Here is a 14,453-nt window from a genome sequence, read left to right as displayed (position 1 = left end):
TCAAATTTAAATTCAACTTCATAGCATAATTATAGTCTAGTATTTACCTCCTTTTTAAAAAGTAGACTTTCAGCATATGTTAATGATCTCACTGAATGTCATTCTCTGACAAATGACTTTGCTATTATTAACATTTGATCATCTCTTAGTTTATTTCTTACATACTTTATAGGATATAGTAATCTCGGTAACATTTTTATTTTTATAGTCTTGAATTTGTAGTCCACTTATATAATTTTTAAAGCAAATGTCCACATTTTTGTCATAGCCACTGGACCATTGTATATCTGATGTTTTTAGAGAATGCTAGTATTTTAATATAAAAGAATGAATTAAAAAATTTCCCAACTCCTAATAAGAAAAACTTTCTGCCTTGCAGTCATATTTTTCTTTGTGGTTCTCATTATTATAGATGGTATTTTTATTTTTCTCAGAGACATTCATTGTTTTGTTTTTGCTGTTTTCCATTTATCATCAATATGGTTTTTTCCCCTTTGTTAAAGATATGACACAAGACTTAAAATTCATGGCAAAAGTGCAGTAGTTCCTATTTGTGAGTTTAATGAATTCTAGAGGTAGGTGTAAGAAAATAAATACATTCCACCATAGTTTATGTGACGCTGGCAGTTAGCATTTTTTCAGAGGTGTTAAGATCATATCTTAAATAGGCTATAAATAAAACATAACATATGCTAAAAGAATATTCAGGATCAGGTTCACATGTACCAGGTAGTGGGCTCTTTGCCACATTCTCCCTATTAAAGCTAAAAACTGTATTTGTATTCAGAAAGTGTTACAGTTTTACTGTTTTATTCTGCAAGTTATTGATAATAGGAAGCAAGGACTTAATATCTCTGAGTCATATGGAAGACAATACAGGCATGGATGGTGTATGATGGTTCCAGAATCTCATTTTTTAACTAAAATATTTTGAAAATACCACATAAAAAGTCTTAAAGAGTGCAAAAAGAAGTTTTGCAGTCATCCATTAATACCACCTGTGACCAAAGTTTTAATTAGTTTAGCAAAATTGAATTAAGTACTTTGGACATAAAGTTTTTCTAGTCTTTTAACTTTATATAAATCATAACAAAAGGACAAAATCAGTGTTAATGTTTATTGTTTTAAAAACAATAAAATTTTTTAAGAAGATAAAAATCTCTTTGAGGGACCTCTTGCTATTTTTGGCCTTTCAGCTTTGGGCAGTTTACCCCTACTGTTCAGAATGGTAAGTGATGTTAAGTCAGACCATCAAGTATCATTTTTGCTTTATTCAGCACCTCTAGAGAAATTGCATATTTGAACCTCCAGAATTGGACTAAATATTTCCTTTCACTGGCTACTCATTTAAGGGCATTAACACCATTCTAGGTGAGAAGCAAACCTTTAGATTATTGCCTTTTTCACTAACTAGAAGGGGTACTAGAAAGCAATTTTAAGAAAATTCTTATTCTCTCTTGTTAACTTTTTCTGTTTTTGCTCTGTCAATCCCTAAGTTTTCATCTGTGTATATTTTTCCTTTTTTCTTAAATCTTTTATTTTGTTTTGTTTTGTTTTTAGTTTTTAAATATTTAGTTTCCTTTACATATTTGGGTGTATTCCATCTACCTCATTTATTGACTCCGTACAAAAGTGAGGCAAACAAGTTCAGGGTTTAAAAGCAATGGTTTAAAAGAACTCACTTTTATAAAGACGTTTGATGTAGTGCAGGGTGTCAGATTTAGACTTAACTGCTTCTGGATTAGTTTCCTGATCTATAACGGAGTGTGACTTGCAGTTTGCCTTTTTCATTACATTTGGTTAGAAAACCTGAAACAAATAGAATTTTGTTGTTTGCAGGCCTTCCTAGGGAACTTGAAGATTGATGAATGAAAATGTGTCAGAAAATTACTTACTTTGCAATTTTGTTTAAAAAAAAAATCATGTAGTTGTCTTTTATAAAAATCTTAGTATCTTAAAATGCCTATGGTATCTTAAAATCTCAGGGTCTTAAAATAAAACAAAACTTTTTATAGCAGAATGTTAACCATCTATATAAAAAGATGGTTTGGCAGTTTTAATTGTGAACTTTGATGTTTTTGAACCTTTGAATATTCCAACATCGGGTATATTTTAAAACTTGACAGATGTTCAACAATTTACTTATAGTCAGATTTTTCTATTTTAAGACACTCTTTAAAGCAGGAAAGTTTCAGAAATTGAGGAAGGGGGCGCCTGGTTGTTTCAGTGGTAGAGCATGTGACTCTTGATCTTGGGGTCATGAGTTGAAGCCCCATGTTGGGCGTGGAGCTTACCTTAAAAAATAGAAATAAAAATAAAGTGCACCTCAAAAAAAAGAATAACATTTAAAAAAGATACTGAGGAAGAAATGAATTGAAATTTCAGGAATACTAAATTTATAATTGTTTGCTTTCAGTCAGAAATTGGGTTTGGAAAAATGGAAACCTATATCAAATTGGAAAAACTTGGAGAGGTAAGTACATACTTATCTCAAAAATATAAGACATGTTCATTAAACTCCACAATTAGTCCACAGTTTTTACCAACCTAGAAAAAAAAGATGTAAGCACCGATGTCTAAAAGATTATATGTTGTACTGAAAAGGCAACAGAATGTTAGAAGGAAAAAAACCTTCCATTCTTGAAATTATGCCATCAGTTTGAGAGGAAATGAGTATTTTTTATAGCTTGTAATTTTTTATTGCAGCATAAGATGTTGTGCTCTCTTGGTAACAAAATAGGCATCTATTTGTTAGCAGTCTGCTGTCTGAACTGTGATGTGGGAAAATTGCCTGAGTTCAGACCTGCGAAGAATCAAAATATTATCTCTAAAGATGAAGACACATGTCATTGAAGGTTAAGGAAATTTGGGGCTAATAAGACTTTGATTTTCTTGAACTTGGTACTAGTGTTGACTAAGTTTGAAGTGGTCTTCCTCCCAGGGTGAGAAAGGGCAAGCCAGAAATAATGGAATTAGCTAATCAGGAAGCCTTAAGAGAGTTTGAGGACTATGATAGAAGAAATCCATAGAATATATTTGTTCTTTAAGGGCGAGTGAATGTATAAAAATTCTGGTAAGTCTGAGAACCAATAAAATTTTTCTAATTTAACAATGTGTTAGTACATTTTCAGTTTTCAGTTAATATGCTCAGTTAATTGCCTCCAGTCCACATACCATTACACATAGAGTGCCTTGGATTCTGAAGCTACTGATCCAGTTGTTAGTCTATACAAAGTACAAAAAGTAAATTAAATATTCTCCGTATGTTTTCATATTTTGAGGCACTCCATAGGGTTATAGGAATATGGAGGCTCTGCAGATAGTAGTGAAAGTCCTCTTAGCTATAAAAAAAACAACCAATACTAATCATTGTAGAGTTTTCCCTACAAAATGGACTTTAACATACGCTTACAAATTAGGAATTTAATTAGGTCTCTTTATTGTATAGATTCTATAGATAGACTCTTATGATATTTTGATGTGTCTTTCCAAAATGTATTTTATAGGGTACATATGCAACAGTATATAAAGGAAGAAGTAAATTGACAGAGAATTTGGTGGCGTTAAAAGAGATCCGGTTGGAACATGAAGAAGGTGCACCCTGCACAGCTATAAGAGAAGGTAAAATTTGATCTTTGTGAACAAAATGTATAAGGGAGTTTACATAGAATTTATATAGGTTTAAAACCAAAGCTGCATACAAAGAGTTCATTTTTTATAAGTAAAAAGAGCTCAGATATAGAAATAGTAGATGACTGGGAGATATATTTAGACCTTAAAAAAGCTGATATTTAATAAAGGCAAATTATTTAACATAATTATATTATTGTATAGCTTATGGTGAAATACTATGAAGTCATTAAAATTATGGTCATAGATAAATATTTGACATTGGGAAATGTTATATACTATCTATGGGAAAAAGCAACTATAAATTAGTATATACCGAATGTAAATAGTATGATACCATTTTTTTAAAAAAGGTTAATTATCTAGGGGGGCCTGGGTGGGTCGGTTAAGCTTCCAACTCTTGGTTTCAGGTCAGGTCACGATGTCATGGTTTGTGAGGTCGAACCCTGCGTTCGGCTCTGCACTGACAGCATGGAGCCTGCTTGGGATTCTCTCTGCCCCTCCCCTGCTCGTGTGCATGGTCTTGCTCTCATGCTCTCTCTCTATATATAAATAAACATTAAAAGAAAAAAAAGTAAAAAAAGTTCTGTATCTTTAAAAAGATAATCCAGAAAATGGCTTGAAGAAACCGATTAGCAATTTGGAAGGAAAACAACTGGTACCTTCAACTATATCTAGATCTTAGACGTCTCAGTAAGTTAGTATTTGAGAAAAAAACAGTTATGGAGAATATTATTGTAATATGGAGGACAATTTTAAATATTAAAAATATCACACTCAAAACCATAAAAGAAAAGAAAAAACTGAATTCTATTAAAATTTGTACTACAGGTCCTCTTGGTGAATTATTGTTTTACACTTAAGAGAATCTTAAACTCAATCAGTTCATGTGTTATACTTCAGGTTTTTATAGTCTGGCTACTGCAGACTGAATAATTGACTTTCTTTTCTGTTTTCCAGTTTCACTATTAAAGGATCTAAAACATGCAAATATAGTAACCTTACATGACATTGTTCACACAGATAAATCTTTGACTCTGGTATTTGAATATCTGGTAAGCATTTAACAAAAATTCAGTATTTACTTTTGGTGTAATAAAACATAGGAAATTGAGTGTTTTAACAGTTCCAGGGCATTATTGTTTAATTATCAGTATTTAATTAAATTATGTGTTGTACATTCAATATCTTTACTCAAAAAAAAAAAAACACTTTTAAAAATTAAATACTATTAAGTAAATCATTCATGCCTTCTGGGAAGTATGTGTCACATAGTAAAGCACTATATTTTTTTAGGATAAAGATCTAAAACAGTACATGGATGACTGTGGAAACATCATGAGTATGCACAATGTAAAGGTATGCTTTAGTGTGTCATTTTAAGTTTTGTTTAAATAGCCCTTAGATTTTCCAAACATAGAAAGTAACAGGAATATATAGAAATCATAATTTTAGAGTTTTCAAAACATAAATATGTAGTGTGTGGAGACTGCTGCTTGGAATTTCTTTGGGCTGTTTTTCCCCTCCTGCACTGACTTATTCTTGATGTTCTAATGCTGTGTTTTCTACCTACAAGTAAACCAAGGGTATACTCTTAGATCCTCTGAACTTGAGACTCTTCTTTGTCAACTCCAGAGAATTGAAGACCTTCTGTGTTCCACATCCTTTTTTCCACCAAAATCTAGGAATTGCTTTTTTCAGACAATCATTCAGAGCTCTACTGTGCTAATTCCCTTTTCTGAATCATAGCAGATTTTGAAGGCTGAGTAGGAGGTGCAGAAAGTAAAGTACCCAGAGGGTGGGTGATAGAAGCTGGTTTAGGTTATTTTTATAGCACGTAATTTGCCAGGGCTATGCAGCACCATTCTCTCTGACACCTCAGAATTTTTATAAAACCACCAATTCCATTGCCTTATTTTAAAGACACTGTCCCAGATCAGGTATTTTTGGTGGATGGGTAGAGGTTGGTTAGTTGTTTTGCCAGAATATCATAATCAACCTATAAGGCTTAGTAGGCCTGTAAGCTTATGAGGATATATTTTATATATATTTTTTATTTTAAATCATTTTCTATAATAAATGGATGATTACTATGGGGACAGAGCTTCATTTCACTTTATTTTTAATATTTATTTTCATAGAAATTGTCAGACTGGAAAATAGATGCTTCAAATAGTATAATAAATTATAAAATTCAGAAAACTACATAAGGAAAGGCTTTGTACTTAAGGATGCGTTTTTTTTCTTTGACTATTCTAAGCCTGTTTTTTGTTTACCACAGCATGCTTACCAAAGTATATCTTATTATTTGTAAGACTAATTTCTGTTTATTTGTTTCTGTAGCTGTTTTTGTACCAAATTCTACGTGGTTTGGCATATTGCCACAGAAGAAAGGTATTGCACCGAGACTTGAAACCACAGAACCTACTCATTAATGAAAAAGGAGAATTAAAGCTAGCAGATTTTGGTATGGAATATATGAGATATTTATAAATAGTTCTATCTAGGTGGTTAAATTGATAAGAACAACTGTTGACACTGTGTGATTGCTTTTATGTGAGTTTGGAAATTTTCTCTGTAGCCCACGGAGTAAGATATTTGACAAAACTTAGGTGGGTGAGTTATGTTCACGAATGCTAAAAGGCCTGGGTTCTCAGGTGTGGACCCATCTTGAGACCCTTCCAGGGCATCTCCAAAAGTATCTGTCATCAAAATCATATTGTTACTTGCCTTTTCCACTGTGTCAGTATTTGCAGTGATAATCTAAAAGCAAGCAGTAAGGAGTAGAGCTGCTAATGCCTTAGTTTAAATCAAGGCAGTGGCACCTGATTGTACTTACTAGTCATTGTGTTCTTCACCAGTATACGCTTGTAGGAAAAAAGTGTCAATTCTATATAAAAAGGTGTTTGATGAAGCAGTAAAATTTATTAACTTTGTTAAATCTCCAACTTTACATGTCTTTGTAGTAGTTTATGTGATGAAATGAGAAGTATACATAAAACATGTTTGTTGTATGTGGAAATACTGTATCTCAAGGAATAGTGCTTGTGTGACTATTTGAATGCAAACTGAACTAACCCTTTTTTTCAAGGAACACCATTTTTACTTGAGAAAAATGACTGACAAGTATGGGCACTCAGACTTACGTATTTGGCAGGTGTTTTTTTTGAAATGAAGTGAGCCTATTGTATTTCTTGCCAATGGGAAGGTTTGAGTTTTAAAGCAAAAATTAGATGTTGGAAATTTGGACCTGCAACATTGAGCTTGATATTTTTCTGATACTTAAAGACTTTATTGCTGATGAGATCAGTGGTGACATTAAGAAATATTTTTTGATATGCTAAAGAAATATGTAAATATTTGGAATATCTGTATAACTTAGGGAATCAATATATTCCAGATGACTAATACTTACATGATATTATAGAATCATGCCTGGGTAAAAAGATCCACTTATAGTGGAAGACAGACCAATGAATTTTAATGTAACGAGTATGAGAAGTTTACTAATATGATTTCAGTTACCATCTAATCTTTAAGAAACTAAATCTGATTCAGTATCAAAGAAGAATATGCAGTTTTCAGAAAGGCTATTTAAATGTTCTTCCTCTTTTCAACTTCATTTCTGTGTGAGATCTGATTCTCTTCATATACTTCAAACAAAGCAACATATCACAACAGATTGAATATAAAAGCAGATGTGAGCATCTAAGAGTCTTCTTTTAAAATAGACTATAGGGGCTCCTGGGTGGCTCAGTTGGTTAAACATCCAACTTCGGCTCAGGTCATGATCTCACAGCTCATGGGTTCGAGGCCAGCGTCAGGTTCTGTGCTGACAGCTCAGAGCCTGGAGCCTACTTCAGATTCTGTGTCTCCCTCTCTCTCTGCCCCTTCCCTACTCGCATTCTGTCTCAAAAATAAACATTTAAAAAATTTAAAATAGACTACAAAAATATAAAACAAGGCCATTTGTACTAATTTTTATTTTCCTGTAGAAAAAGATCTTTTTCATAAAAATTCATGTTTAATATATAATGAATGGTGTTTTTAAATGAATACGTTTTAAATTTTCTCAGTTTTTCTAACATGGCAAATATCAATAAATATAATCTATATAAATAAAAGCTCTTTGGGTCTTCAATAATTTTAAATTATAATAAAAAGAGTCCTGAGACTAAAGAGTTTAAATGCCACTTCTGAAAAAGGGTTCTGTAATATGCCTGTCACCATGACTTTGTACTTATTTATATGCTTATTAACTAATTAATTATTGCTTAAATAATAGCTGTTTATCTCTCTCTGTTTAGCTAATCAGTTTTAATGAAATTACATACGCTTTATGCTTCTAGGAAGTAAACTTTGTTATATTAGAGAAACTTTGTATAATAGCTTTCTTGTTTTGATTTTTGATTTTTTTTTTTTTTTAATATTCTACATTTTGAGAGTTTCAGTACTCTAATAGAATTTGGTTTTAAAAATCCAGTGCAAGGGTGCAGGGGTGGCTCAGTTAGGCATCTGACTTCAGCTCAGGTCATGATCTCACAGTTTGTGAGTTCGAGCCCCATGTGAGGCTCTGTGCTGACAGCTCAGAGCCTGGAGTCTGCTTCAGATTCCTTGTCTCTCTCTCTCTGCCCCTCCCCTGCTTGTGCTCTGTCTCTCTCTCAAAAATAAATAAACATTAAAAAAATTTAAAAAAAAAGTAATAAAAAGCCAGTGCAGTTTTCATAATTAGCATTTATCATTTTTCATAAGTGATTATAGTAGTTTTACTTTTGGAGTATTGCATTAAATTTGACAATTTTAAGTCTCTCAAGTATTGCTTTGTTAACAAAAGATTAAAAATTCACTAAGTGGTGAGTTTGTTCAGGAAATTCCTATGCTTTTACTCATTTAACACTTTGTTGTTTGTTTGAAAGTAGATTGGTATTTGTTTTTACTTCCTTAAAAAGGAAATGGGTAGGTCACATGTGTTTAAATAAGAAATTACAAATTATTCGTATATGCTCACATAGATTATATATAGTCTCGGGCACAGTTTTGTTGTTGCTTTCCTTATAATTGTTATTTTCTCTCTCTTTCATTCTTTTTTTGGCCAAAGTGCATTTACTGCTCCTTGTTCCTTAATCCCAAAACGAATAGCAGTGATAGAGAAACCCTGTTTAGCTATTATAAATGCAAAAAAAAAAAAAAAAAATGGCAAAGGCCATCAAAAACTTACTTTTTGGGGAGAGTGCTTTAAATCTTGCTTCTAACAAAGCAGACCAAGTAAATTATATCTTTTCACAGGTCAGTAAGAAATTCTGATTATTCCATGAGGTAGTACAGTCAATTTTGTCTCTGCTTTTAGTTACTTATTTTTTCTTGGTCAAGTAGTAAATATCCTTCAGGACTGCAAGTGAAGGAGGGTCATACAACTTTGAGTATTGTTTTGTTTTTGTTTTTTTTAATTTATTTAATGTTTATTATTTTTGAGAGAGAGACAGAGTGTGAGTGGAGGAGGGGCAGAGAATGAAAAGGAGACACAGAATCTGAAACAGGCTCCAGGCTCTGAGCTGTCAGCACAGAACCTGACACAGGGCTTGAACTCAGGAATGGCGATATCATGACCTGAGCCAAAGTCAGATGCTTAGCTGACTGAGCCACCCAGGCACCCTGAGTATTTTTTTGTAAATTGTTTGTGATCTCTATGAAAATTCTATCCCTTTTCCTGTGATGGATGAAATTCAGGTGTAGAATGTACTAATACAGACAAACATTTCATTAGTAGTAGAAAATGGCTTGTATAATTATATCATATCACAGTTAACTTGGTTTGGAAGAGATGATTGCATTTCATGCCACTACTGAAATTCTAATTGTGAACCAGGAGACTATTTGAACAAGCACCCCAGTTCAGAATTCTCTCAGGAGCAGGAGAGTAAGGTATTGAGGAAACTATAACTTGCAGTTGCTTTGATGCTATACATACAGGATATAGAATAAACAAACTTGTAGCCCTGTCCTTTGCCCCTAAATAACCCACTATGAATATCAGGAAGAGAAATTAGAAAGTTGCCCCATCTTGCTAATTACAAAGTTGGTAGGAAAATTATTTGTTGAACTTACTTTACAAAGCTGGATTGGTAGAATAAGACTGGTAATTAAATAAGATAGTGTCAACATTGTTCCAGTTACACCCTTTAGCTGTTGTACTAAACAAAAATAGTATGAGTGCTGCCTAATTATTAAAATTTCTACTTTTATTTGAGTGACTTTATCTAGTTTACTAAAGTGTTGAATTCCTTTTGTTTGAATTCCATTTTTCTTATTTAATGTTTTAATCGAATATATAAAGTTATACATAAATGAGTTATTTGAAATAAACTATATTTAGAATGAGTTTATATTTCTTCAGCTATCTTTTAAAGTTGCTTCTTAAAGTTATTAGAATTTGGAGGCTTAGAGAAGTAAAAACAACTCTCGTGCCAGTGGCTCAAGGGATAAAGTTGTGAACTCTTGCCTTTGTTTCTCGATAATCAGTGAATTCCACTTTAAATTGGAAAGGAATGACATTTACATTAGTTAATAATCTAATACATTAATTAATAATATCCAAAGGCAGCCTGGTCCATCTTACTTAAAACTGTCCTTATATATAACTTAAGGTACACAGCAGCAGTGTAATTTATTCCAAGAAAACGAAGGTTGGTATAGCAAATGAAAATTGGACTTGGGTTTAAAAAAGTAACAAAAGCCTAAAAGGTAAAACTGTTTATCTCTGTGTCATTGACCTGTTTTGTGTTAATTTTAAGTTCAGCTCGGAAATAATTTTGGCATCATGATTCATAGAAGAAAAGTATCTTAAGTTTAGATTAACCCATCAGATTATCAGATGCCTTCACATTCATAAAAGCAAGCATAGGCTCTGATTGTGGAATTGTTATTAATTACATAAGGATTTGCTGACCCAAGACTATTCACACTCAAGAAAAATTCTTAAAACTGATTTTGTTAAATTTCAAGAAACTACAGAGTAGCAGCTATCTTGGACATCCTTGTGACTGGAGTCATGGTGAGGCTATGGGCTGGGGAATCTGTTACAGCCATTTCTTAATTGTTTTCTTTTCCCCGTGAAGGGCTAGCCAGAGCCAAGTCAGTTCCCACAAAGACCTACTCAAATGAAGTCGTCACACTGTGGTACCGGCCGCCTGATGTGCTTCTTGGTTCCTCAGAGTACTCAACACAGATTGACATGTGGTAAATATATGCACATGTTATTGCCATTTATAATTTTGAAAGAATATAGCCATTGGTACAGGGCATACTGATAGATATCTGACTTATAAGAGGATATTATTTTAAAGAGCCACAATATAAGCAACAATTAAAGAGTTCTAACACATGAGGGGTGCCTGGGTGGCTCAGTCAGGTAAGCACCTGACTCTTGATTTTGGCTCAGGTCATGATCTCATGGTTTTATCTGTCTCTCAGATAAAAAACAACAACAAAAAACCCATCTCTGATCATTTGTTTCTCCCTATCTCTGCTACCTGCTACCTAAGACATAATAAGCATTCAATCACTATTAGCTATTGTTAGTGTTATTCTTCAAGGAACGTGCAGAGGAGAGTTGGACATTTTAAGGGTCATGAAGCAATGGATACAGCAAGATGGAAGTTGAGACAAATAAGATAAATGTTAACAAATCAGTTGGAGCTGAAAAAAATATGTGCAGGAGGTTTTCCATCAGGCTAATACAAAATTCTCCAGAAAGGCAATCTTAAGGAAAAGATAATTGTGCTTCTTAATATGTAAATGGATTGATTGCTCATTTTTTTATGATATATTTTAAAGGGGTGTTGGTTGCATTTTCTTTGAAATGGCTTCTGGAAGACCTCTATTTCCAGGATCAACTGTGGAAGATGAACTGCACTTAATTTTCCGACTGCTAGGTAATAGAAATATTTTCCCAGTAATTTGTTACCTGCAATTGACTAGCTGGATAAGACTACATATTTTAAAATGTGGTACTGAGACTAACAAAGAGCTGTTACAAAAATTATAATTAGTTGGGGTGCCTGGCTGTCTCAGTGTAGGATTTGTGACCCTTGATATCCAGGTAAGGAGTTGGAGCCCCACAATGAGTGTAGAGGTTACTTAAAAGCTTAAGAAAACCACTACTGATTAAAATAAAAAAAGAATTATAATTAGCGTAATTATAAAGATAGAGCCTTCTAGGTAACTTCTTTTCATTTACTGAGTTCTGCCTTTGCAATAAAAATTTTGTGGAAGAACAGAGAAAAATATTACTGAACATTGACCTTTGGCGTATTATTAGGAAATATCTGTAGGTTAGATGTCATTTAGGTGGCATCATTTTTATGGCATCATTGCGTAGTCCAAAAAAAGGTCCATATGTGTTTACTGTTTCTGTCATTTTGCTTTCAGTTGAAATAGTCAAATCATCTACTAAATATAAAGTGTTCTTTAAGACACTTTCTCATTTGTCCTTATTTATATATATTTGCATATATATATATACATATATATATATACATACATACATTTTTATATATTTATAAATACTTTTTTTTTTAATTCAGGAACACCATCTCAGGAAACTTGGCCGGGTGTTTCTTCAAATGACGAGTTCAAGAACTACAACTTTCCAAAATACAAACCACAGCCTCTCATTAACCATGCACCCAGGTATTTTTTCTTTTTCTTTTTTCTTTTGTTTTTAGTGTTTATTTTAGAGAGAGAGAGAGAGACCAGGCGTTGAGTAGAGGAGGGGCAGAGAGAGAGGGAGACACAGAATCCGAAGCAGACTCCAGGCTCTGAGCTGTCAGCACAGAGCCCCACACAGGGCTCGAACTCAGGAGCAGTGAGATCATGACCTGAGCCGAAGTCAGACGTGTAACCGACTGAGCCACCTAGGCGCCCCTCTTTTTCTTTACGTTAAAGGGTGGAAAACCCACTTGATTCTTTCCATTCTCTTGAAGCATTAGCCACAGATGGGTTTAGGAAAAAATACATATAATACATTTTTATATATTTTAGAATCTAATTTAATTGAATTTCTTCCTCCCTTGTGTCAGATTAATTTTATAATTCAGAGATCAAGATATGTAAATCACAGAATTGAGCTATAAATAAAATGAATATAAAAGCAACTATATTAGAATTCTAGAGTTTATGTAGGTTATTTCGTTTCTCAGAAAGAAGACATTGGTTAATATCTTTTTCAATACCATGAAGACCATGATGAAACTTCTGTTTTGCTTTGTATGGGATTATTCTATATTTACTTAAAAAAACCTAAGGAACTGTTATAAGTAAAATCTTGACTCAGACACAGGATGACTTGTCAGTATTTGGCCAATGTTAATGACCTAATTTGTATTTGAGGAATGTAAACTCTTTCTGACCCTTATATCCTAAATTTTGGCCATTTCATTAAAATTTCTTATCAGATCTATCCCCAGATCCATTTAAAACCCCCATTAAAATGTCAGTCAGAAATTTTTATTTATGGAATTACTAAATTTTCAGTATGTAGCAGAGAATAACCCCTTTGACTATATTTTTTCATCTTTCCTTAGAAAAATCAAAGAGTACACCCAGGTACCAAATAAGGTCAATGTCTATTTTAATCAAAGCCATTCTCATTGCTGACAGTATAACATACTTGCTCTAATTCCATTTGTTCTCAAGCTAGAGAGAGTAGAAAAACAAATTCAGATACCAAAAATATTTTTAAAGTACTTATGTGAATTGATGTTCTTATTGTTACTATAGCAACTAATAACATTCTAAGTAGACTTTCTTAGGAAGAATAATATGTGCGGGGCTTTTTTGTGTGTGTCTCTTCCTTCTGAGTAGCATAAATCCTATTTTTGTAATTTGTACGTTGCTTCTATTGTAATGTCCAGTGCAGAAAGTTGAAGCTCTTCTTTAAAGCAGGTTCTCCATGACCTTAACTCCTAGTTTGTGCCCAAGGAGCTCTGGATATCTGTCAGAATGGCAAACTACAAAGGATTAGAAGAGTCTGGAAAATGTCTAGGCCATAGCATCCATGGAACCCATTAAGAGCACTTGGGGAAAATATATTGCCAGTGAAAGGCAGTGCAAAATAGAACCTATGGTTTCTGATCAAGAGATTATCCCATTAAGATAGTCCCCAAACCCTCTACTGCTCATTATATGAATATCATCACTATAATTATCTGTCTTTATCGACAGCTTCATTGGTTTTGTAGCTCTAATTTTTTTTTTATTTTTCATGTATTGATTTATTTAAGTTTTTATTTAAATCCAGTAAAAATATAGGGTAATACTGGTTTCAAGCATAGAATTTAGTGATTCATCATGTACATACAACACCCAGTGCTCATGACAACAGGTGCCCTCCTTAATGCCCATCACCTATTTAGTCCATTCCCCAGCTACCTCCCCGCCAGCAACCCTCAGTTTGTTCTCTATAGTTAAGAGTCTCTTAGGGTTTGCCTCCCTTAGTTTTTTTTCTCTTCACCTATGTTCACCTGTTTTGTTTCTTAAATTCTACATGTGTAGCTCTAACTTTTAATTAAGTTTTATGATGTTATTGAGGCAGTTGAACTTTATAGGGGTGCCTCGGTGGCTTAGTTGGTTCAGCGTCCCAACTCTGGATTTCAGCTCAGGTCACCATCTCATGATTCTTGAGTTCAAGTCCCACATTGGGCTCTACCCTGACAGAATGGTGCCTGCTTGGGATTCTCTCTCTGTCTCTCCCTGATTTACAGGTGTTTTCTCCCTCGCACTCTCTCTGTCTCAAAAAAATAAATTGAACTTCATAGCTTCTAGTA

At 33.3% G+C, this 14,453-nt stretch overlaps 1 protein-coding gene across 6 annotated transcripts in view; it reads left to right on the top strand.

Moving 5' to 3' along the window:
* The window catches only part of CDK17 (cyclin dependent kinase 17), a 111,450-nt gene that overhangs the window by 90,571 nt on the left and 6,426 nt on the right, over nucleotides 1-14,453 (top strand). For all 6 annotated transcript variants that reach the window (XM_030323447.1, XM_030323443.1, XM_030323448.1 and 3 more), the window contains 8 exons: nucleotides 2,417-2,473; nucleotides 3,507-3,621; nucleotides 4,591-4,685; nucleotides 4,927-4,989; nucleotides 5,974-6,097; nucleotides 10,746-10,866; nucleotides 11,464-11,561; nucleotides 12,213-12,318. In XM_030323447.1, the coding sequence (XP_030179307.1) occupies nucleotides 2,417-2,473; nucleotides 3,507-3,621; nucleotides 4,591-4,685; nucleotides 4,927-4,989; nucleotides 5,974-6,097; nucleotides 10,746-10,866; nucleotides 11,464-11,561; nucleotides 12,213-12,318 (779 nt within the window). The remainder of the gene's footprint in view (nucleotides 1-2,416; nucleotides 2,474-3,506; nucleotides 3,622-4,590; nucleotides 4,686-4,926; nucleotides 4,990-5,973; nucleotides 6,098-10,745; nucleotides 10,867-11,463; nucleotides 11,562-12,212; nucleotides 12,319-14,453) is intronic.

The sequence above is a fragment of the Lynx canadensis genome, chromosome B4 (assembly GCF_007474595.2).
Source record: "Lynx canadensis isolate LIC74 chromosome B4, mLynCan4.pri.v2, whole genome shotgun sequence".
NCBI lineage: Eukaryota > Metazoa > Chordata > Mammalia > Carnivora > Felidae > Lynx > Lynx canadensis.
This window is presented reverse-complemented; position numbering and strand designations above follow the sequence as displayed.